Source organism: Balaenoptera musculus, chromosome 4 (genome assembly GCF_009873245.2).
Source record: "Balaenoptera musculus isolate JJ_BM4_2016_0621 chromosome 4, mBalMus1.pri.v3, whole genome shotgun sequence".
NCBI lineage: Eukaryota > Metazoa > Chordata > Mammalia > Artiodactyla > Balaenopteridae > Balaenoptera > Balaenoptera musculus.
Genome location: NC_045788.1, coordinates 23,684,335 through 23,710,032, shown reverse-complemented (window position 1 = coordinate 23,710,032; position 25,698 = coordinate 23,684,335). Strand labels below are relative to the sequence as shown.

At 38.0% G+C, this 25,698-nt stretch overlaps 1 protein-coding gene across 3 annotated transcripts in view; it reads right to left on the bottom strand.

Annotated features, from left to right (window-relative positions):
• Positions 1 to 22,381, bottom strand: part of LOC118894153 (U2 snRNP associated SURP domain containing) — a 51,626-nt gene extending 29,245 nt beyond the window's left edge. For all 3 annotated transcript variants that reach the window (XM_036849969.1, XM_036849972.1, XM_036849971.1), the window contains exons 1-6: positions 22,227 to 22,381; positions 14,092 to 14,136; positions 12,612 to 12,743; positions 4,075 to 4,173; positions 2,103 to 2,217; positions 1,411 to 1,544 (exon numbers count right to left, since the gene is read on the bottom strand). In XM_036849969.1, the coding sequence (XP_036705864.1) occupies positions 1,411 to 1,544; positions 2,103 to 2,217; positions 4,075 to 4,173; positions 12,612 to 12,743; positions 14,092 to 14,136; positions 22,227 to 22,271 (570 nt within the window). In that variant the 5' untranslated portion in view covers positions 22,272 to 22,381. The remainder of the gene's footprint in view (positions 1 to 1,410; positions 1,545 to 2,102; positions 2,218 to 4,074; positions 4,174 to 12,611; positions 12,744 to 14,091; positions 14,137 to 22,226) is intronic.
• Between the last annotated feature and the right edge of the window lie 3,317 nt (positions 22,382 to 25,698).

The window sequence follows — 25,698 nt, the reverse complement described above, 5'->3', positions numbered from 1 at the left end:
CTCAACAATAAAAAGACAAATAACTCAAATTAAAAACTGCGCCAAGGATCTGAAAAGACATTTCTCTACAGAAGACTCCAAGTGGATGATAAATGAAATGGTGCTCAACATCACAGGCAAGTGCAAATCAAAACCACAATTAGGCACAACTTCACATCCACTAAGTTGACTAAAATAATTTTAGCAAGTGGTGATGAAGATGTAGAAAAACTGGAACACTCATATACACTGCTGATGGGACTGTGAAGTGGTACAGCTACTTTGGAAACAGTATGGCAGTTTCTCAAAAGGTTAAACAATTAGTGACCATATGACCAGCAATTCCACTCCTAGGAATATAAGAGAATTAAGAATATATGTCCACACAAAAGCCTATACATGAATGTTTTCAGAAGCATTACTCATAATGGCCAAAAAGTAGAAACAACCCAAATGTCCATCAAGTAATAAACGGATCAGCAATATGAGGTATATCTGCAAAATGGAATGTTATTCAACCATAAAAAGGAACAAAGTACTGATATATATACCAAAATGTAGATGAACTTTGAAACATTATGCTAAAAAGCCAGACACAAAAGGCCATATGCTGTATGATTCCATCTGCATGAAATGTCCAGAACAGGCAAATCCAAAGAAATAGAAAGTAGATTAGTGGTTGCCAGAGGTTAGGGATGACTGAAATTAAGTATAAGGTTTCCTTCTGGGATGATAAAAATGCTTCAAAATTAGAGATTAGTGACTGTTGCACAACTATCAACATACGTCAAAAACACACTTAATAAAGCTGTTTTTCAAGTTGCTTTCGGAGCTATTTTAAAAGTCACAGAAGAAAAATCAGTCTCACTATTCAGCATAATCACATTTCCTCAAATTTGGCTCCAAATGACAAGACCCACATCTACCTACCATCCCCCAAGAAAAATCCCACTCTCAAAACATAAAGACTTTCTAACACTGAGAATATTTAAAGGAAAGTGTCACTAGTTCTAATAGTAAATCCAAATAAATTCCAAAAATGTTCCAGGCAACAGACACATTGTTGGAGTACACAGTCTTCCAAAGTAATTGATACTACACATGCTGACATTTAAATACCCAAGTTCAGCACTGCTTAAAAAGACAATCCCATTATTTTACATTTATGCCTAAACTATAGTTAACTTTCAACTTGCAGTATGCTATGAGTAACAGCAAATGTTCACTGCTCAACAAACATAGAAAGAGTATCATCTATGCACCCTAATTTATTATCTCTCATCTAGGAAGGTTAAGCATCAAAACTCAACATCTACTACCAAAATAATTAGAAACGAGAAACCAAAGTCCTGCTTACAGTGGAAGTACAGAAAATATTACTGGCAGTGTCATCTCTGAACATAAATGGTCACTTATTTAAGTATGACTTACAGGTTTTTTGGTTTCTATCACAAGAAGAGATGGTGGTCTTTCATTGGATGACTGATTTGGAGGATTTTTTTGATCTGCAAATCTTGAGGATGGCTTATAGATTTTACCTCTTTTTTCATCTGTTTCATGTTCTTCTGAAATTTAAAATACTAAGTTTCAAAACTAATTTCACATTATGTGGATTTTGTTTACTTACTATTTTTATTAAAAATAAACACAACTTAGTAAAATGCTTTTAGCATTAAGATATATCACTAGTGACAAAATATGAAATTTAATTCAAATATTATTCAAATATTACTGCCTTACTCTCAAAAATACTAATTTAATCATTTTATAGTAAAACTATAAAACCTGTAAAATGCTACTTTGGAAAACAGTACAGCAGTTTCTCAAAAGGTTAAACAAATAGTTACCATATGAGTAGTAACTCCACTCCTAGGAATATACAGTAAAACTATAAAATACTTGAAAATGTTTGCAAAGTTCTCTGCCATCTTGAAACCTGAAAGGTACTAAAACCATTTTTTAAACTTATCTGGCTCCAATTTGTCATTAATCCACATTTGGCCATTAATTTTACTAATCATTATCACCACTAGAGGGTGCCGATAGAAAGGAAACATGAAACTCAAAAGCAATTCAACCAAGACTTTTTGGGTTTGCTCAAGGACTATAATATTCACACTAACCTTTAGCTGCATTAACAACACCTCCGCGCACAAACGTTTTCACTTTATTACCATCACTTCCTTCAAAGGCAGCAAGAAATTCCTCATAAATTTCAGCAGCTGCCTTTTCATCCTCCTAAATACACACGAAAATATTAACATCACTTGATATAAAAATTACTGTACATACGGTGAAACTCATCCAAGAATAATGTAAACAAAACCTCTCCCTCCAATGGGGAAAGCAGGTTATTAAGCAACCTTAACAGGCAGTAATATCTAATGCTTAGTAGATATTTAAGATACTAATTAACACTGGAATTAAGAGGGGCTTTGCTCCTTTACAGGTAATTTGTGGAACAAGAAAAGGACCCACTAAGTAAATCTGTTTAGAGAAAATTCAAGGGTCCAACCGTATGACAACTGACTACACAAAATATATTATTCTATTAATGTTTATGACATTTCTAAGGTACAACAGTTTAACTCGGAATATAAACATTTCCTTCACAAACCACTGAAGACATGAGTATTAGAAGTCTGAAGAAGCAGTATCTCCAGACAGTTGGCATTAAAGAAAAAAACCTCAAAAGAACCTTGACAATTATAACTATTCTAAATGTCCCCAAAACATGTATAAATAGGAACGCCAATAGAACAGAATAGAAAATATAGAAATAAATCCAACAGCACGTGGAAATTTAGTATTCAATAAAAGGGGCCTCTCAAATCAGTGGAGAATAGATGGACTTTTCAATGAATGATGGTGGGATAATTTGATAGTTATTTGAAAAAAAGATAAAAATGAACCAATTCTTCACATCACATACCAAGAGAAATTGCAAATGAATCAGATTTAATTTTTTTTTAATGTAAGTATTGGGAAAAACATGAGGAAATTCCTTTAAAAGCTTGGAGTAAAAAAATGTAAACTGAAAAACCAGAAATCATAAGACTGATAATAAATCTGGCCATATAACAAAAAATAGTTTCTGCATGGAAAAAAAACACCAGAAGCAAAATAAAAAGGCAATCAACAAACTGAGTAAAAACACTGTACCTTATGTCATAGACAAGTGTTACAATATACATAATACAGGAGTTTCTAAAAACAGAGATATCCTACTAACTTAGAGAAATATTGGTTTAGATATGAGCAGACAGTTCAAAAAATCGAACACAAGAAAAATTGTTCAACCTTACTTACAAGAGAAATGCAAATTTAAAACTACACCGAGATACAATTTTTCACTTAGCAGATTTGCAAAAGTCCTTCAAAAATACTGGCAAGGCTATGGGGAACCAACCTCTCAAACACTGCTTATAGGGATGCAAAATGGACCTGCCCATATATATGAGAGACCAATTTAACACTATCTAGCAGAATTACAGCTATGCATTTACCATTCAACCCAGTAATCTCACTTACAGAAATATATCCTAAAGATACACTAGGAATAAACCCATATTCCTAACACTATCCCTAAGCGCACTACTGGAAACGGCAAAAGACCAAAACACAAATGCCCTAAATAGGCATTGTAGTGAATGTAGGATTTCAGTGAATAAACTATGGCATATCTATAGAGCTATAAAAAAAGAACAAGCAATATTTCAATATACTTGCAGTAATCTCTGAGATATAATGTTAAGTGAAAAAAGCAAGGTGGAGAAAAGTGTACTGAATATAGCAAGCTATTGTTCATCTAAGAAAGAGCAGGCACAACATACATTTATACAAACTTGCTTATACAAAAAGAATAGACCAGAAAATAATCAAAACTCTTACAAAGAAGAGAGGAAATGGTGGAGGGGACAGGGATAAAGCTGGACTTCTCCGAATATATCTTGTGTTATAGACTTAACTTGGGGTGGGAGCTGAGAATACCCTGGAGGTCAAGAATCTTTCAAAAACATTTCTCTACTGTCCATACACTTAACGCCTCCTTAGACACACTTATAAAGATAACTAAAAATACATTTTAAGCATTACCTTCTTCTTTAATTCTTCTTGCTCCTTCTTACTTAAAGTTCGCTTAGCTGTACTCATTTTTCCAATACTGAATGCTTTAAGTTTGTTTTCTAGAAGAGGCTGTGAAAAGAAAGAAAAAGCACACCTTTACATACACATTCTCAATTTAACTTATTAACCTCAAGGTTAGTAACTTACAAAAGCCATTTTTAAATACATAAAGTAAAAATAAAACACAAAGAGAGACACAAAGGCTTAGAACTCATGCAACCTACTTGGCGGCAAGAATAAAAGCACTTGAGGAAGGAAAGTATAGATGTTTCTGGGCAAAAGAAGCAGTGATAGAAAACAGATATTCAAATAGGGAGAAAGAGGCATCTATTCCCATGGTTCAGTAGCAGGAATCATTACCATCTAGAACCCCCAATTCAGGTACAAAAATCGCATCACTTCCTTTTGTAATTCAGTAAATTACCTAATTCTTCATCAACAAAACTGATGTTTATGAACAAAATAATTTCATTTTCATTGCTGGGAAAATATCACATACTGTGTTCTAGGTTTCAGACAAGTAAACAGTCATCAATTAATTCTGAATATGAGAAAACAGTATTTTAATGAATTCTTCATTTATGTAACTTAGAAGCAATTTCCTTGTAAATACGGTTTGAACGAATTGTAGACTTTTCATTGTTCAGTTATTTATTTGAATGATAATTTTGAGTCATAAACTTTTAAAAGAGAGGAATGTTTATTAAATACAGCCTAGAATGGTTCAAGATGGCAGAGTAGGATGTGATCTCACTCCCTCTTGCGAGAGCACAGGAATCACAACTAACTGCTGAGCAATCATCAACAGGAAGACACTGGAACTCACCATAAAAGATACCCCACATCCAAAGACAAAGGAGAAGCCACACTGCGACTTGTAGGAAGGGCGCAATCACAATAAAATCAAATCCCGTAACTGCTGGGTGGGTGACTCACAAACTGGAGAACGCTTACACCACAGAAGTCCACCCACTGGAGTGAAGCTTCTGAGCCCCACGTCAGGCTTCCTAACCTGGGGGTCCGGCAATGGGAGGAGGAATTCCTAGAGAATCAGACTTTGCAGGCTAGCAGGAATTGACTGCAGGACTTCGACAGGACTGGGGGAAATGGAGACTCCACTCTTGGAGGGCACAAAGTAGTGTGTGCATCGGGATCCAGGGGAAGGAGCAGTGATCCCAAGGGAGACCGAACCAGACCTACCTGCTAGTGTTGGAGGGTCTCCTGCAGAGGCGGGGGGTGGCTGTGCCTCACCGTGAGGACAAGGACACTGGCAGCAGTTCTGGGAAGTACTCTTTGGTGTGAGCCTTCCCAGGGTCTGCCATTAGCCCCACCAAAGAGCCTGGGTAGCCTCCAGTTTTGGGTCACCTCAGGCCAAACAGCCAACAGGGAGGGAATTCAGCCCCACCCATCAAAAGACAAGGGGATTAAAGTTTTACTGAGCTCTGCCCACCAGAGCACACCCAGCTCTACCCACCATCAGTCCCTCCCATCAGGAAACTTGCACAAGCCTCTCAGATAGCCTCATCCACCAGAGGGCAAAGAGCAGAAGCAAGAACAACTACAATCCTGCAGCCTGTGGAACAAAAACAACATTCACAGAAAGACAGACAAGATGAAAAGGCAGAGGGTGATGTACCAGATGAAGGAATAAGATAAAATCCCAGAAAAACAACTAGATGAAGTGGAGATAGGCAACCTTCCAGAAAAAGAATTCAGAATAATGATAGTGAAGATGATCCAGGACCTCGGAAAAAGAATGGAGGCAAAGATTGAGAAGATGCAAGAAATGTTTAACAAAGACCTAGAAGAATAAAAGAAAAAACAAACAGAGATGAACAATACAATAACTGAACTGAAAAATACACTAGAAGGAATCAATAGCAGAATAACTGAGGCAGAAGAACAGGTAAGTGACCTAGAAGACAGAATGGTGGAATTCACTGCCACGGAACAGAATAAAGAAAAAAGAATGAAAAGAAATGAAGACAGCCTAAGAGACCTCTGGGACAACATTAAACGCAACAACATTCACATTATAGAGGTCCCAGAAGGAGAAGAGAGAGAGAAAGGACCCCAGAAAATATCTGAAGAGATTATAGGTGAAAACTTCCCTAACATGGGAAAGGAAACAGCCACCTAAGTCCAAGAAGAGCAGAGAGTCCCAGGAAGGATAAACCCAAGGAGAAACACGCTGAGACACATAGTAATCAAAGTGGCAAAAATTAAAGACAAAGAAAAATTACTGAAAGCAACAAGGGAAAAATGACAAATAACATACAAGGGAACTCCCATAAGGTTAACAGCTGATTCCTCAGCACAAACTCTACAAGCCAGAAGGAAGTGGCAGGACATATTTAAAGTGATGAAAGGGAAGAACCTACAACCAAGATTACTCTACCTGGCAAGGATCTCATTCAGATTCGATGGGGAAATCAAAAGCTTTACAGACAAGCAAAAGCTAACAGAATTCAGCACCACCAAACCAGCTCTACAACAAATGCTAAAGGAACTTCTCTAAGTGGAAAACACAAGAGAAGAGAAGGACCTACAAAAACAAACCCAAAACAATTAAGAAAATGGTCATAGGAACATACATATCGATAATTACCTTAAACGTGAATGGATGAAATGCTCCAACCAAAAGACACAGGCTCACTGAATGGATACAAAAACGAGACCCATATATATATGCTGTCTACAAGAGACCCACTTCAGACGTAGGAACACATACAGACTGAAAGTGAGAGGATGGAAAAAGATATTCCATGCAAATGGAAATCAAAAGAAAGCTACAGGGCTTCCCTGGTGGCGCAGTGGTTGAGAATCTGCCTGCCAATGCAGGGGACACGGGTTCGAGCCCTGGTCTGGGAAGATCCCACATCCTAGTTGCCGCGGAGCAACTAGGCCCGTGAGCCACAACTACTGAGCCTGCGCGTCTGGAGCCTGTGTCCCGCAACAAGAGAGGCCGCGACCGTGAGAGGCCCGCGCACCGCGATGAAGAGTGGCCCCCGCTTGCCGCAACTGGAGAAAGCCCTCGCACAGAGACGAAGACCCAACACAGCCAAAAAAATAAAAAATTTAAAAAAATTACATTAAAAAAAAATGCCTCATTTAAAAAAAAAAAAGAATTAAAAGAAAGCTACAGTAGCAATACTCATATCAGATCAAATAGACTTTAAAATAAAGAATGTTACAAGAGACAAGGAAGGACACTACATAATGATCAAGGGATCAATCCAAGAAGAAGATATAACAATTATAAATATATATGCGCCCAACATAGGAGCACCTCAATACATAAGGCAACTGCTAACAGCTATAAAAGAGGAAGTGGACAGTAACACAATAATAGTGGGGGACTTTAACACCTCACTTACACCAATGAACAGATCACCCAAACAGAAAATTAATAAGGAAACACACGCTTTAAATGACACAGCAGACCAGATAGATTTAATTGATATTTATAGGACATTCCGTCCAAAGACAACAGAATACACTTTCTTCTCAAGTGCCCATGGAACATTCTCCAGGATAGATCATGTCTTGGGTCACAAATCAAGCCTTAGTAAATTTAAGAATATTGAAATCGTATCAAGTATCTTTTCTGACCACAACGCTATGAGACTAGATATCAATTACAGGATAAAAACTGTAAAAAATACAAACACATGGAGGCTAAACAATATGTTAGTAATTAACCAAGAGATCATTGAAGAAATCAAAGAGGAAATCAAAAAATACCTAGAGACAAATGACAATGAAAACACGATGATCCAAAACCTATGGGATGCAGCAAAAGCAGTTGTAAGCGGGAAGTTTATACCAATACAATCCTACCTCAGGAAACAACAAACATCTCAAATAAACACTCTAACCTTACACCTAAAGGAACTAGAGAAAGAAGAGCAAACAAAACCCAAAGTTAGTAGGAGCAAAGAAATCATAAAGATCAGAGCAGAAATAAGTGAAATAGAAATGAAGAAAACAATAGCAAAGATCAATAGAACTAAAAGCTGGTTCTTTGAGAAGATAAACAAAATTGATAAACCATTAGCCAGACTCATCAAGAAAAAGAGGGAGAGGACTCAAACCAATAAAATTAGAAATGAAAAAGGAGCAGTTACAACAGACACTGTAGAAATACAAAGCACCCTAAGAGACTACTACAAGCAACTCTATGCCAATAAAATGGACAACCTGGAAGAAATGGACAAATTCTTACAAAGGTATAACCTTCCAAGACTGAACCAGGAAGAAATAGAAAATATGAACAGATCAATCACAAGTAATGAAATTGAAACTGTGATTAAAAATCTTCCAACAAACAAAAGTCCAGGACCAGAGGGCTTCACAGGTGAATTCTATCAAACATTTAGAGAAGAGCTAACACCCATCCTTCTCAAACTCTTCCAAAAATTGCAGAGGAAGGAACACTCCCAAACTCATTCTATGAGGCCACCATCACCCTGATACCAAAACCAGACAAAGATACTACAAAAAGGGCTTCCCTGGTGGCACAGTGGTTAAGAATCCGCCTGCTAATGCAGGGGACACGGGTTCAAGCCCTGGTCTGGGAAGATCCCACATGCCGCGGACCAACTAAGCCCGTGAGCCACAACTACTGAGCCTGCGCGTCTGGAGCCTGTGCTCCACAACGGGAGAGGCCGCGACAGTAAGAGGCCTGCGCACCGCGATGAAGAGTGGCCCCTGCTCGCCACAACTGGAGAAAGCCCTCACACAGAAATGAAGACCCAGCACGGCCAAAAATAAATAAATAAATAAATTTATTATTTTTTTAAGATACTACAAAAAAAGAAAATTACACACCAATATCACTGATGAATATAGATGCAAAAATCCTCAACACAATACTAGCAAACAGAATCCAACAACACATTAAAAGGATCATACACCATGATCAAGTGGGATTTATCCCAGGGATGGAAGGATTCTTCAATATACGCAAATCAATCAATGTGATACACCATGTTAACAAACTGAAGAAGAAAAACCATATGATCATCTCAATAGATGCAGAAAAAGCTTCTGACAAAATTCAACACCCATTTATGACAAAAACTCTCCAGAAAGTGGGCATAGAGGGAACCTACCTGAACATAATAAAGGCCATATATGACAAACCCACGGCAAACATCATTCTCAATGGTAAAAAAACTGAAAGCATTTCCTCTAAGATCAGGAACAAGACAAGGATGTTCACTGTCGCCACTATTATTCAACATAGTTTTAGAAGTCCTAGCCACAGCAATCAGAGAAGAAAAAGAAATAAAAGGAATACAAATTGGAAAAGAAGAAGTAAAACTGTCACTGTTTGCAGATGACATGATACTACACATAGAGAATCCTAAAGATGCCATCAGAAAACTACTAGAGCTAGTCAATGAATTTGGTAAAGTTGCAGGATACAAAATGAATGCACAGAAATCTCTTTCATTCCTATACACTAATGATGAGAAATCTGAAAGAGAAATTAAGGAAACACTCCCATTTACCACTGTATCAAAAAGAATACCTAGAAATAAATCTACCTAGGGAGACAAAAGACCTGTATGCAGAAAACTATAAGACACTGATGAAAGAAATTAAAGATGATACAAACAGATGGAGAGATATACCATGTTCTTGGACTGGAAGAATCAACATCGTGAAAATGACTATACTACCCAAAGCAATCTATAGCTTCAATGCAATCCCTATCAAATTACCAATGGCATTTTTTACAGAACTAGAACAAAAAATCTTAAAATTGGTATGGAGACACAAAAGGCCCCGAATAGCCAAAGCAGTCTTGAGGGAAAAAAAACAAAGCTGGATGAATCAGACTCCCTTACTTCAGACTATACGACAAAGCTACAGTAATCAAGACAGTACTGTACCGGCACAAAAACAGAAATATAGATCAATGGAACAGGATAGAAAACCCAAAGATAAACCCACGCACCTGTGGTCAACTAATCTATGACAAAGGAGGCAAGGATATACAATGGAGAAAAGACAGTCTCTTCAATAAGTGGTGCTGGGAAAACTGGACAGCTACATGTAAAAGAATGAAATTATAATACTCCCTAACACCATACACAAAAATAAACTCAAAATGGATTAGAGACCTAAATATGAGACCAGACACTATAAAGCTCTTAGAGGAAAACATAGGAAGAGCACTCTTTGACATAAATCACAGCAAGATCTTTTTTGATCCACCTCCTAGAGTAATGGAAATAAAAATAAAAGTAAACAAATGGGACCTAATGAACCTTAAAAGCTTTTGCAAAGCAAAGGAAACTACAAACAAGACGAAGAGACAACCCTCAGAATGGGAGAAAATATTTGCAAACAAATCAATGGACAAAGGATTAATCTCCAAAACATATAAACAGCTCATGCAGCTCAATATTAAAAAAAACAACCAACCCAATCGAAAAATGGGCAGAAGACCTAAACAGATATTTCTCCAAAGAAGACATACAGATGGCCAAGAAGCACATGAAAAGCTGCTCAACATTACTAATTACTAGAGAAATGCAAATCAAAACTACAATGAGGTATCACCTCACACCAGTTAGAATGGGCATCATCAGAAAATCTACAAACAACAAATGCTGGAGAGGGTGTGGAGAAAAGGGAATCCTCTTGCACTGTTGGTGGGAGTGTAAACTGATATAGCCACTATGGAGAACAGTATGGAGGTTCCTTAAAAAACTAGAAATAGAATTACCATATGACCCAGCAATCCCACTACTGGGCATATACCCTGAGAAAACCATAATTCAAAAACACACATGCACCCCAATGTTCATTGCACCACTATTTACAATAGCCAGGTTACGGAAGCAACTTAAATGCCCATCAACAGACGAATGGATAAAGAAGACGTGGTACATACATACAATGGAATATTACTCAGTCATAAAAAGGAACAAAACTGGGTCATTCGTAGAGATGTGAATGGATCTAGAGACTGTCATACAGGGTGAAGTTAAGTCAGAAAGAGAAAAACAAATATCGTATATTAACGCATATATGTGGAACCTAGAAAAATGGTACAGATGAACTGGTTTGCAGGGCAGAAATTGAGACACAGATGTAGAGAACAAACGTATGGACACCAAGGGGGGAAAGTGGCGGGGGGTGGTGGTGGTGGTGGGATGAATTGGGAGATTGGGATTGACATATATACACTAATATGTATAAAATGGATAACTAATAAGAACCTGCTGTATAAAACAATAAAATAAAATTCAAAAATACAGCGTAAAATACTAATCTGTAGTTGAAATCTGAAGGTTTCTCTCTCACCTACCAAAATGAGAAGTTAACCAATTATGAAATTAAACTATCAATCCCTTGGTTATTAAACAGGCTTGCCCTTGGCAAGATACAAAATGGAAAAGTAATATTGCTGCGAACTACTTCAAGGTTACATTAAAATCCCTTTAAAAAAAATAAAGCAGTTCATAACTCAAAAGTCAACACTGGGTTTCACGAACACATTCAAAGTAAATTTTTTCCCAAAATAGAAAGGAAAATGTTTTGCCATCATTCAGCACCTTTGGTTTCAACTTCTGAAGTTTAAACAAATGGTAAAATTACATACAAATTCAATGAGAAACATAATTTTACAAAGCAAAATTTCTGTCCTCAATTTTATTTATATCCTAAGAGCTAAACTTAGACACCTAAGAGAGAAATGGTTAAGGAAATTATGGAATACTTACTCAAAAAATATAATCATCCATTAAAAAGTCTGTTTATAGAGTTTTTTCTAAAATTACAAAAAATTAGACCTGAAGAATCTTTTAAAATGTGTTCCTGTAAAATGGACCTCAGCAAAGTAAAAATATATTTATGCTTAAAAATATTAAACAAGAAAAATAAAGTGTTATCAGTATCAATACTGGCTGGTAATGACTGTCCTCTTTATTATATTTTCCAAATTTAACCATGACAAGAAAACATTATTTGAAATTTAAAAAAGACTAAAAGAACACGAGAGTACTTTGCAGATACAGGCAGTGAAGATGCTCCTTCTCTGGGTGCTTGCATCGCCCTGGGAACTGCACTGACCAGAGTGAATAGCACCTGCTCCTGTTAGCTTCCCAGGCTGGGACTATGTGTAAGCTGAGAACAAGAAGTGTGTTTTAATCATCTGTGTATTTCCAGTGACTGGCCTCTGGCACTTGGTTCAGTAAAGGTTTGGCATAAGGGGAGAACAATAAATCTATTAACCATTTTACATTCAAAACACTCCTTGATTTTTTAAAATAAAATTAAAATTTTTAAATGAAACATATCTTGCATATGAGCTAAAAACCCTTTCCTTAATGAGTTTGAATTTATTGTTAACCCAAAAAGAATAATGAATTCTATTTTCAAATAGTACAAGATGAAACAACAAGTACAAAACCAAGATATTCAACTACCAAATTCAATCAAGGGCAGATCAAAATCATTATCTATCCTTTCTTATCTTTATCAACACTTACTCTTGAGAGATTCTGATGAGGAGAGTCACAAACGTTTTCACGGGCACTTTCATTCCTATAATTATGTTTTCTTGGGCTCTTAGGTCGTGTCCGACTTGGCATATCACTATCTGAGGGTCCAGATGCATCCATCTTCGAGAAAAGGAAAACGAGCTTTTAAAAATCATATATGTAGTACTGAAACTAGAATCAACCCAAATGTTCAAATATTGACAAACTTCATTTTACACTATCAAAATATTTCACTAATTATCCCTTAATCCCATCCCTTAATACCACTGATTTCATCAGAAAAGTTCTTAAGCACAGAAAGTTTTCAATAATTCTAACTTGCACTTGAAAGATCAAATTTTATATCACTAACAAATAGTTGTTTTCCTTAAAAGAACAGGTTAGTTTCCTTCATTTTCAAGAAAATATCTGCCAAACACCCAAGTCTGACTAACCACAGTTTGTCTGTCAGTTGTACCTTCAAGTAAAAATGGTATTCCATGAAAGGAGCCAGTTTTATTTCACAACTTAAACAATCCCACAAGTATTACTTTTCCTTAAGACAAACACCACACTCTGGCAAGCAGAAGTGCCTTATATGTGCCTCCCATTTCATCACTCAGAACGTTAAAAACACCCATACACAAGGACAAGATTTAATATTAATAATTTTTACTGCTTCATCAAGAACATTCTTAAGTGAAACTAGCATATTTTTACTGTGTCTGGTGGGGAAGAACACAATGACTACTAGCACATTTTGGTGACACTGCCTTGATGCATGCTAAGGTGCCAACAGTTTACCCATCAATTGCTTTCGCACCATTAGTGCAAATGTCAACACAGTGATGGCAAATGATGTCTTAGTGTTATTACAAAATAGTTCTGAATTCAGCCACCCTGAAAAATTCTCAGCAACCCCAGGGGTCTGAAGACCACACTTTTAGCACTGTTATAATAACACGTGTAAAGGAAAGTTTATCACAGTATTATTCAAAACGTCAAAAAGCTTGAAACAAAACGTCTATGCCCATCAACAGAGAAACAGCTTAATAAATAATTGCACCTCCCCCATGGAACATTAAGATGCCATTAGAAAGACTAGATTAGAGCTGTATCTGTTGACTTGCAGGGATTTGCAATAGGTGTACTGTGCACTGTGAAAAGAAATGTGTATAACGCAAAACTTGTTAAAAAAAATGTATAAGCACACACACCTATGTACAAAATTTTACAAGCACAGTAAAAAAAAAAAAAAGGAAATATACACACTTGGTTTCTAACATGGTTTGAGGGGCCAACTTACGTGAATAACAACACAAAAAACGAACACAGAACATCTAGCAAAAAAGGTTAAAGAAAATATGCACATACAACGCAATCATATCTATTTATCAAGTAAAATCATAAGGGACATATCAAGTAGAGATATATACAATAAGAAATGAAATTTTAAGGAAAAACGACAACGATTGCCTTTTATACTCACGTGGGCATCTGAAGATCCAGATGAATGAACATCTGATGATCTGGTCTGCAAGCATTAAAAATAAAAGCCAACATTTAAATAATCAGAAAATGTATTATGCTAACAAAACAAGTATTTCTCGCGTTATACAGACAATCTTTCCAAACTTGTAGCAATTTCTTCTCAGCTAATAAAACCAAACAAAGGCAATCTCTGACTTACAAAAAAGAATTGTGATCCAAAATAAATGTGTCAGTCAAGTTCAGTCTTCAAATAATGGCACTTTCCAATAAGGTCAAGTGTTAAAGTTTCACCTGATGTTGTTTTAATTGATCTACATTTCAGATTACATATGACATATAATAATTTATTTGATTTTTCACTATGCAGCTAAGGATGAAGAAGCCAAGCTATAACACTATTAACTAAATAAATAATATGTGGTATCTTTCTGAAATTTTAATTGGAGGCCCAGAATTTAACTCTGGCACTGAGTTGTTTTTATTTTTCAAGGTATTGGGTAGTGAGATTTTACTTATTTTATATATATTTAAGTATTAAAAGTGAAATCAAGAATCTTGAGATCACAAGTACCTCATCCATCCTAGCTCCCAGTTCTAGATTTCAAATGTAATGCACAAGACAATATATTCATTTTTAAGAAAAAAATTAAAGATTTGTATGATGTAGAAAAAAGCCAATAAGATTCCTATGGGTCCACACAGTACTGATTTACTTATCTTGTTGAAACATAAGGCTAAGAACAGCTGATCGGATTTCCATACTGAATCAATTTATTCCTCTGAACTCCATACTGGACCCCAGGCAAAATCAGCCCAAGACAACCAAGCACTGAGCCACCAGCCATCTCCATTCTTTCTACCCATCTTTTTTCTGTCCCCAACTTTTATTGTGCCCCTCCTATTTCACATTCTTCTCCCTGCTAACCTTTCCTAAAAGGCAAGATAGCATGAAAAAAAAATTTTTGTATTTAAATTTAACCCTGTGAAACCTACTTTGAATCAGTTTGAAATGCACCCATTTGCAGACACTTAAAAAATACAAGAGAATAAATAACTCCTCTTAAAAAAGAAAAAAAAAGTTCCATCAAGAGACTGAGTGAATTGAGGAGAAAAAAAAATTCAATTGCCTTCTAATATACCAGTGTTAACCTGCTAGGTAACAAAAACAACACGGTAATCATAATAGTGAGAAAAAACATAAAACACCTAGAAACCAACTAAAGAAATATGTACCACCTGTGCAAAAAAAATACAAACTTCACAGAAGGGTTGTTATTCAAGTCAACTTTTGAAAAGATTCATCACATTCCTAGATGGGAAAACTCATTATTAAGACAAAGTCAACTGCACCTAAATTTATTTATGCATTTAATGCAATTTCATTCCACAGCTCAAAATCCTAAAGGGAAGTCTCTGCAAGGGGACAAGGGGGATTGCCAAAAATAATTCTGAAGTTCACCCAGAAGAATAAGCACGAAAGAGCAGCTAAGAAAGTGCTAGCCTTTCTTTAATCTACGCCACCACATCCAAATCATCATTTCTAGGATTTAAAAATAACAGCATGGCTTAAGACGATGCATCAGCTGATTTCAATTAACCTAAGAGTCATATTTACTGCAAACCAAACATTTTCCACTGATATGCAGTTATAGCTACACAACATCAGAATGAAATTTTAGGCTTGAGAACAGTTAAAGAGAGGCAAATAGTAGTGAATAAAAATTTTAAAGGAATAACCAACTTTTAAAGCTAATGGTCCAGGTAAGCAGTAAATGTAACGCTACTTCTGAAGCCGAGTCTTTCCCTCTACTTAACCTGGAACTGCACTATGTTATTTGTCTTGGGTTTGGGTTTTATGTTTTTACTGAAGAACAGTAAATTAGTGATGTTTAAAGAACTTCTGAAGTCCACAGCACAATTCCTCATCCAAATGAAAAGACCCAAAAGCAAGAAATGAAAGGGCAAAATAAGGGAAATTTGAGGCAATAAAGAAGCAAACACAAGAAAAACTTATCTCAAGTTTGAGAAAGCAAATATAGTACAGATGTAGGGAAGGACAGCAAGGGAAAAAAAAAAAAAGGATCATTCTGATGGCTGCTGAGGAGATAGAGGTGAAGCCAACTAAACGATACCATGAAACTTTTTTTTCCAGCTGCTCCTACTTTACTTCAATTGAAAAACCGCCACACCTGAGTTTTCAAATTAGCAAGCTACCCACAGCAACATTCCTCCAACACCTCCACTCTGCCTAGTCCGCTCTCCATTCCCATCTGCCTCCTTCCTCCTCACATCCTCTAAAGCATCAACTTACATTTCCACAAGTTTAACAATCACTCCCATAGGAAGCATATCAACACTTTTATTGTGCTGAGATGACTCCCAATTCCTTATCTTCAACCTTGGTGCCTCTCCTCGGTTCCAATCTGTTCTTAAACAACTTCCTGGACATCTTCACCTGAGTATCTGCAAGTTCCTCACATCCTAGATATATAAAATATAGTTTCCTCCCAAACTAGCTTCTCCTGTTGACCTTCTTACTTCTGACACCGAATGGTAACTCTCAATCAGTCATAATATGGAAACAGTAAAATGTTAAGAGCACAGACTCTGGAATCAGACTTCCTGTTTTTAGCACTTACCAGCTTTGTAAACTTGGGCCTAGTTCCTTCATCTGTAATGCTGCATAGCACCTGCCTTATAGGATTGTTGTGAAGGACAAAGACAGGTGAAGCACTAAGAAGAGTGTTTGGTACATAAAAGTGCTCAATGAGTGTTAGCCAGCAGCATTATATCAGGGTCATCCTTGACTACTTCCCTATCCCCCATAACCAACTGAATCAAATTCTGTTCACCCCACCTCTACTGAAACTCTTCTCTGGGGACCCTTTTTACTAAAGACACTATTGTGGTTCAGATCTTCCCTTTATTCAACCCACTTACTGGGCAACCACTTACTGGTACTGTGCCTTACATCAGAGATATAAATGTCCTTAGGAGCTAATAAATAAGAGAGACAAGTAAAACAGTGTGGCTATACCACCAGAGCACAGAGGGCAAGCAAATCTTAATGGGAGTGGGGACGACGTCAGAAAAGCTTCCCAAAGAGTATCTGAGGTGAGATTTTTGAAGCAATCTTTAATATTTATCAGCAGCACTACAAAAATCTTCAAACTAATCCTCCTCACTCCCAAATTCTTCCTAAACTATGTCTCCAGAAGAGCTTTCCTAAAGGACTTTCCTGCCTTGAATCTTCCATGGCTCTCTAATTTTATTCCGTAGGTTTTAAAGCCACCACAATTTAGCTCAAACTTATCCTTCCGTCTCAGAAACTTTTATCCCTATGCAAATGTCCTATATACATTGGCTAAACCAGAACATATATCAACCCATTTGCCAGTGACTTATTTTCTTTACCTCACCCACCTCTTTTTTATACCTCTATGTCTACCCTTCAAAACTCTGTTCACTGTTCAAAAGACTCAAACTCCTCTATTCCTGAAGCCTCCCCACCCACCCTCCAATCAACCAGCTGTCATTTCTTTCCCTAAAGTTTTAGACGCTTCTGATGGCTCCGCTTTGAACTATCATGTGTTGACTCTTTTTCCACTAGACAGCATGTTCCCCAAAACTGATTATCATCTTATTTAATTTTTTCTTCCTCAGAGTCAAACAAAATCTGGCAAGTGACGGAGCCTCAATAAACTTGCTGACGTACCCAGCTGGAACAAGTACCTACACAACAAAATTGCACTCCTCACTATCAACATACTAAGCTGTCCACTCACCAACAAGTAACAGCTACCTAGCTGAATACCACTTTCCAAGACAAACCAAAGTCTACCTCTCAAAAGAATTCATCAAATCTACTGAGTTAAATAATAAACCTGAAATTATCCTTAAAATTACATCCAAAACACTACCAGTACACGAAACGTTGTAAGTACATTTTGAATGATCTGTAGTTAATCTAAAATGAGGAAAGCCTGGTGAAAAAAATTAACTGCTCAAGGAAGAGACATCTAACAGTACCAAACAGCCTCAAGTGCTACTGGCAAATGTATCTTGCTTTTAAAAAAAAATTATTTCAGCAAAATATCTAGCATGTGGCCAATCTGCAATAAACTGTTAAAGCTACTTAACAGTATAAGAGGCAAATTATTTGTAATATTAATATTTTTGAGTTTAATATCCTGTAGGAAGTTTTGGGCTCTTTTTGTTTCTTTGTTTTTATTTTTCAAAAATGATGCTCTCTGTAAAAAGGGATAGAGAGGCAGGAGTCTTCAACTTGCATACCAAATGAGCCCTCCTCTCATTTGCCTTACTGGCAAATGAGTATCTTTTTGTCAATTTATTATACTTTCCAGGAAAAAAAAAAGCTTCAGGAATAAAAACCAGAAGAGAATAAAAACTAAACTTTCAGAAAACAAATAATTCAATCCAATAAGATAGAAAATTTTTAAAACCATATTAATAGTCATATTCGAGCACCAGTGCTACAAATACTCCAATTTCTAAAAAACACCAATCAAGAAAACAAAAGTTCCTAATTCCTCTCTCCACCCCAAAACACAGCCTTCCACCCAGAAAACTAACCACCTTATATTTTAAGATAAGACGGTTATCTTATCTTACAACCATATCATAATAAAGATTCAGTTGAAACTAAAACTGGCAAACAGAGCCTAATTTTTCAAGGTTTGTGTTTTGTTTGGAGTTTTTGATCATATTTAATTCTTACATACCTTCAGGTACCACCAAAAAAATGTACACAAGCAGTAATATATACCTAAGGATAAGCCTTGAATGGATCCTCATTATATCAATACATATTTCGTACAACTGAAATACTTTTGTTAATCAGCAGTCAATTAAAGTAGTTCCCACACCAATTTAGCACTGGGTGTCCAAGGAAGCCAGCAGTATTTCCTACTTAGCTCATTTACCTCTCTAACCCAATTTTTGACACTATGGCAAAAAAATAAGCACTGTCACAGAGTGAAATAACAGGGCACACAATTCCATTATATTAGCAGTATTACCAGCACACGAGCTGCAGAGGGAACGAGAATACCACATTCTCTTCATATCCTCATTGTGCTAAGCAAACAACTCTTACAATCAAAATAAATCAGTTTTTATAAATTAAATTCTAATTTTATATATTAAATTTAACATTTTTCTAAGCAATTATACGCTCTTTGCCTCTCCTCCCAAAATCAAAGCTACAACATGGTACCCCTCTCCCCCAAAGCATCATTTTAGTCTGGTGATACAAGAATAAACGCACAGGAAATTTTTAGCTAATTCCTAAAACATTTACTGAATTTCTATATTTGTCAGGCTTTAAAATAAAAAGTACAGCAAAATTACACAGAAAATAAAGGGTCTCTTCATTAGGGACAACTACACATAAAGGTTAAATCATTTGACTATACACACTTAAAATGTAATTTTCAAAGCTAAAAGAAACTGTAGAGGTTATCTAATTTAATCTACTTTGTAATTAAGACACATCAAATAATTTTGCCATTGTCAATAGCAAAAAAACCCTATTATACATTTTATTTGTTAAATTACCTCAATACCTTAAATTACCTCCATTTTTTTTTTTTACTGAGGTATAAATGACATACAACACTGTATTAGTTTTGGGTATACAACATAATGATTCAGTATTTGTATACACTGCAGAAAGATCATCACAATAAGTCTAATTAATAGCCGTCACCAAACATAGTTTTTTCTCTCGTGATGAGAACTTTTAAGATCTACTCTCTTCTTAGCTTTCAAATATGCAATACAGTATTATTAACTATAGTCACCATGCTGTACATTACATCCTCTTGTACATTTTTAATTAACATTTTCCTCAGGGTCTAGAAATATGATTAACAAGCATCCCTGCCCACAGCAATGGGAATTTAACTACCAAAGAGTAAGAATGAACATGAAACTAAAGAATTTTTTACTCCATCAGTATGGTAGAATATGTCACTCATCTGTACTCCCCAGAGGAAGAAATCAAAACAGAGATCAAAGGCTAGAAATTCCAAACACCGTCATATTAACCAAAATGATGTTATACTCTCTCCAATAAATTCTGGACTTGTGTTAGGAAGAAAAAGCAGTAATCTGAGCAGTCATTATGATAACTGATAACAGATTCTAAATCTCAGGATTAGAACTTAGCCTGACATTTTGAAAAGTAAGTACTTTTTATTTCCTCTAAGAACAAAGGGGAGAGGAAAGGAACTAAGTTTTTTTATGTACTTTATAGATATTCACTCATTTAATCCTTACATCAACCCTGTAGAAAAGGGATTATGTCCATATTACAAACAAGGAAATTGAGGCTGAAAACTTTAAGCAATTTGCCTTGATATCGCAAATATAATTTATTACCAAGTCAGGATTTGAATCCAAATACCTTTTGTTTGTTATCAAAATCCATAATCTCTCCACTAAGTCATGCACTCTCCTGAGATATTTTACAGACATCGGTAGGAAATCTAACAGCATCAACTGATTATAATCTAAAGCAATATAAACTAAGAAGATTACTGGAAGATCCAACAATTTACTTACAGGGATCGGCCACACAGTCACAACCGTGAGAAGTACTACTAGAGAAGGAGGCCTGAACATATATATACGTTAATACGTTTTCAACGTAGCCAAAGCCTCAAACAGAAGATACTTAAATATTACTTTGAGTAGAAATAAAAATAGTGAGGCTTCTGCGTGAATTTTATGGATGCACTAGCTTTAGTAATAGTTCCCTAATAGTAAGCAGGGCTGTTTTTGTCAGAGTCCGCTGAGGAAGTGGGCAGTCATGTACCCAACTATGCCCCTCCTCACCAAGGAGAAATGCACTGCGGAGGGGAGAAACAAACAAGGAGTAAACGCAGGTTGTAAAGCAGCCAAGACTGGCCCTCTACCACAGTTTCTACGTAACTAAAAGATTTCTGGTAAATCCATTACTAATTACGAACTAATTATAAACATCATTTACCAAATGGCATAAAGACTATGATTTAATAGAAACTGAGAAAGCAAGTGTATAATAGCTTACGTTTCCCAGAACAAACTGTACACACAAGACTAGCCCCGTCTACCGTAAACGTAACTTCCTAATAACCTATCATACACACTCTTTAAGATGTAAGTCCTTAGAACCTTTAAGTATTACACTTCTTGCATCAGCATCAAAAAGCTTAACAACTACTTCGGGCACTATTACTTTTAATATCGTGTTGGATGGAGATGAAAAACTCAAAGCAGAAAACGATTATATGACCCATCCAGGAGGGCAACTTAGGACCTGATGCTAATCACAACCTAACTAACGCTAAACCCCTTCTACAGCTCAGTGGTTTCACAATACGTGTACGCGGTTCCCTGTAAACTCAAAAGCAATTTACTAATCTTAGGTGGCTTCCAAGTCTACGGAAGTTTTCCTTTCAGAAGAAGCGGAAGACCCCGAGTCCTCGAAAACGAGCCCTCCAAAGAAGGGCTCATTTTACACTTCCTCTTATGTGAGCTAAGACCACGTGTAGAGCGTAGCATTAACCTTGGCGAGGCATCACCGCAAAGGAGAACTGCACTTCCCACCCCGCTTCCTTCCACTATTGGTCCTCCCCTCACAATTTGCGGCCCTAGAGATTATTTATTCCCTGGAGGACGTGAAGGAAATTGAGCGAGGCCGGAAGCGTGCGAGGTCCAAACCCAAAGAGCCGAGGAAATAGAAGCAGACACTTAAGCACCGGGAAGCGCTTCCCGCCTCTCCCAGGCTCTGTCCCGCGGCCTCAGAGCTCAATAAGCTGAAATACAGGGGCGCGTTTTCCCGACTTCAGACCTCAGTCTAAATCACTGACTTCACTCCACTGCTAAGCGGGAGCCGAACTACTCACACCACCCGCCCTGGGCCCGCCAGTCTCGAGCCGAATCCAGGCTGGGACTAAGGGGAGATACCAGGCCTCTCAACCTGCGCACCACGGTGCGTCTGCGCCCGGCCTACCGTCGCGACCAGAACGCGGACCCCCACCCCAATCTCCTCCCTCTGGCCAGAAGCGTATGTAGTCCCCAGACGACAGTGATACACTCACTGACTTACTAAATCCTCTAAGAAATTACCTTTGAACTGGCCTTCTGAGAGCCGCCTGGCGTTTTGTCCGCCATCTTGAGCTTTGCCCCTCCTTCGGCAGCGGCAGCAGCACGGGCGAGTCGAGCGCCGAAAGACTGGATCTCAGCGGAGCCCGCCTGAGGCGCGTGCAAGACCGAATAGTCGACTGCCGACTTGGCGAAATTCAAGAGGAGCTTCGCCACGTGACTTCCGGTGTTGGTCATTTTCCCGGGCCCGCCCATTCCGCTGAATATTTGGGGGCGTCTCCGTGGCGTGTCGCGTTATTGGGCCCGAGAATTTAGAGAATCTTCTCGTCCTGGCTTTTAGGGCCGGTCGATAGGTCGCTCTTTTTCCAGCACCAACCCTTGGTAGGTGCGAGCCAGTTTCACTTGCTGGGCGAGGAAGGAATGTCTTCTTAAAGAAGAAATGCGTCGTCAGCTGGGGAGGAGCCTTTACTTAAACTCAGAAAATAAATCTGGAGCCGACCGGGGTCCGGCGCTCCGTGGACAGAGATGGTGTTCGCGCCACCTCTGTCGCTCACACCCTAGTGGGACAGGCAAACTTGCAGTCTGTTCAAGTTAATTTAAAATAGAGTGGTGTTCGGAAGCGGAGGAGGGAAGCTTTTGACCCAACCTGAGATTCCGGCAGTGGGGTTATCGGGTAGACTCTGGGTCAAAATGGGTACATGCAGAGAGAGGGTGAATGAAAGAAAAATTATAAACAGATGGTATTCTAAATCTAGCATCCATGTAAGTTGTGTGTCATTTAAGAATTACATTTTACGGTTTTTTCATTTTTAATCACATAAATGGAGGGCAGCACCATAAACCTTTCTGTACTTAGCTTTTTGGGTTTTGGTTTTTTAAATTATTAATAGGATCTATAGTCAAAGAAGGAAAGCTTGCTTGAGGTCATTCCTGAGCCAAACCAGGCAAGGAAAATGGAAAGGGCATTCCAGGCAGAGGGAGTCGTTGAAATAAAAGCCTGGTGGCATGAATCAGGACAGCCCTGTGGTGCAGTCACATTAAGCAGTCCCGTTTTATTAGACCAGGTTTTGGGAATCGACGTGGCTGGAGAAGTGGATGGGAGCAAGCTCACACACGGCCCTGAGGTAACCAGTGTGCTTAGGGAGTTAGAATTCTATTCCAAGGATGAAGAGCGGCCTTCACCACAGTTAAGTAGGGCTGTGATGTGGTCAGATTTTAAGTTTGAATAGATTGCTCTGAGCACTGGGGGAAGGGAGGAAGAAGGGTTCATGACCTTCTCCTGAATTCATTTATTCAAAATATTTTCGAGCCCGTTTTGTGTGTAAAAGCCTGCAAGAAATGTTGAGAGGCTTACAGAGATGCCTAAAACACATTATCTTCATATGATTTAAGATTTAATGAGGAACAACAAAAAAAAAAGATTTAATGAGGAATAGGGGAGAGAAGGGAGCAGCAAACTAACGCTGTAGAATTCAATTTATGCTGCAAGGAAGGGTCATTAGCTGTGGGAACCCTGAAAGAATTAATTCTAAAGGTAGGGGTTGGGCAAAGAGATGGGGGGAGGTTTCACAGAGAAGGAAGCATTTGAGCCAACTCTGAGGAAGTAGAATTTTGTCTGTTGGATGGTATTGGGGGGAGAGGGAGGGGAGATTGGCATGGTGGTGAGGGAAGCTGGATCTGACACATGGAAAGACTAACAGTCATATGTTCCAGGCTGAGGAATCAGCAGGCCAGGTAGGGCTCCTGTTCCGTGTGAGGGGATGGGGGTAGAAGAACAGACAGTAAACAAATAAGCAAACAAGAAATGGTCAGAAAGTAACAAGTGCTATGCTTGAAATGGAATGATGCTTTACAATCTCCAGTCCTGCTGAATTTATTTTCGAGCCCAGCTTTTTTCACTTCTGGGCTTCTCCCCCCCCACCCTTGTCCTGACTGCTAATTGAAGGCTAATCAATTTCTTTTTATACTCTTATTGAAGCTATCCCTTCCTCCAGGAAGACTTACAGACCTCCCTCCCCTACCAAGCCTAAGAAAGAGACTCTGCTTCTGTTACCATAGGAACCTGTTTCACACTCAAGATGCTCATCGCACCAGATCTTCATTGTCTGTTTACAATCTAGGATTAGAAAATGAAATCATCAGCTGAGATGAAGGGAGAATTGTGGGCTTGGCAGTGCCTAGTCATGTTCTGGCAATGCTGCAGGCTGACTTTGTCACTGTAAAGTGAATATATACAAACTTTTCATTTAAATCCCTAAAGTCCTACTTCACATAAAAATCATTTTTATTAAATGTTTACTCCTAAAGACTTGAACATAAAGGAACATAGACTTCTTCTCTCTCTTCTTTTTCATACAGTAAAGCCCCAAAGGAAGTCAAACAAATATGACCTGACTAGAAATGGTACATAGGCATTTATTAAGGCCTAATTAAGTACACTCTTAAAAACTCACAATCACGATTAAGAGCAGAGTTCTCCTCAATAGGTTCATGTAAGTTGTGGCCCTGTTTCTCAAGCCACAAATCAAGGAGGATGAAAGGGCATGAATATGAATATGAATGGAAGTTTACAGAACCTGAAATTTTTTATTTATTTATTTATTTTATTTTGTTTATTTATTTTTGGCTGCGTTGGGTCTTCATTGCTGCATGCGGGCTTTCTCTAGTTGCGGCGAGCGGGGGCTACTCTTCATTGTGGTGCGCAGGCTTCTCATTGTGGTGGCTTCTCTTGTTGCCGAGCACGGGCTCTAGGGTGGACGGTCTTCAGTGGTTGTGGCACACGGGCTTAGTTGCTCCGTGGCATGTGGGATCTTCCCAGACCAGGGCTTGAACCCGTGTCTCCTGCATTGGCAGGCGGATTCTTAACCACTGCGCCACCAGGGAAGCCCTGAAATTTTTAATTAGATTCACAATTATTATTGCCAAGTGACTACACATGAAGAGTAAGAAAATCATACAATTTACTGCAATTAGTATTACTTTTTTACAATCACACTGAACCCATACCATTCTTCTCTTCCTGGCGTGTTGGTTCTCTAGTCCTACACCTGTCATCTGTTTTCAAGGGTTCTCCCCAAAGCTACATTTGACCGAGATTACAAAGTAGTGCCAGATGCAGTCCACAGAGGTGTTTTGTTTGGCTCAAGCAGGGAGGGTTTTTTTCTTTGAATTTTGAGCATTTTTTAATTGGGAGACTTGACTTTTTTCTACTCAGGATTTCCAGTTTTTCTTGAAAAATGGGCAAGTCTGGGAACAATCCGGTGGAGGTGAGCCACAGGGAGCTCTTGGGAAGGGGATCTTGGGTTCACCAGGGCTTCACCACACACGGTGGACAAGCGCCCCACACAGGCCTGCTTGTGGGCCCATGAGTTATCTACTTCTCATGTACAGTGTAAGTCTCAGCAGGGGTAATGATCAAAATATTTAACAATCAGTCCCCCGGCACCAAGGAGAACTGACTTACCCGTTAGGCACAGAAGGCGCAGTGCCTAGGGCC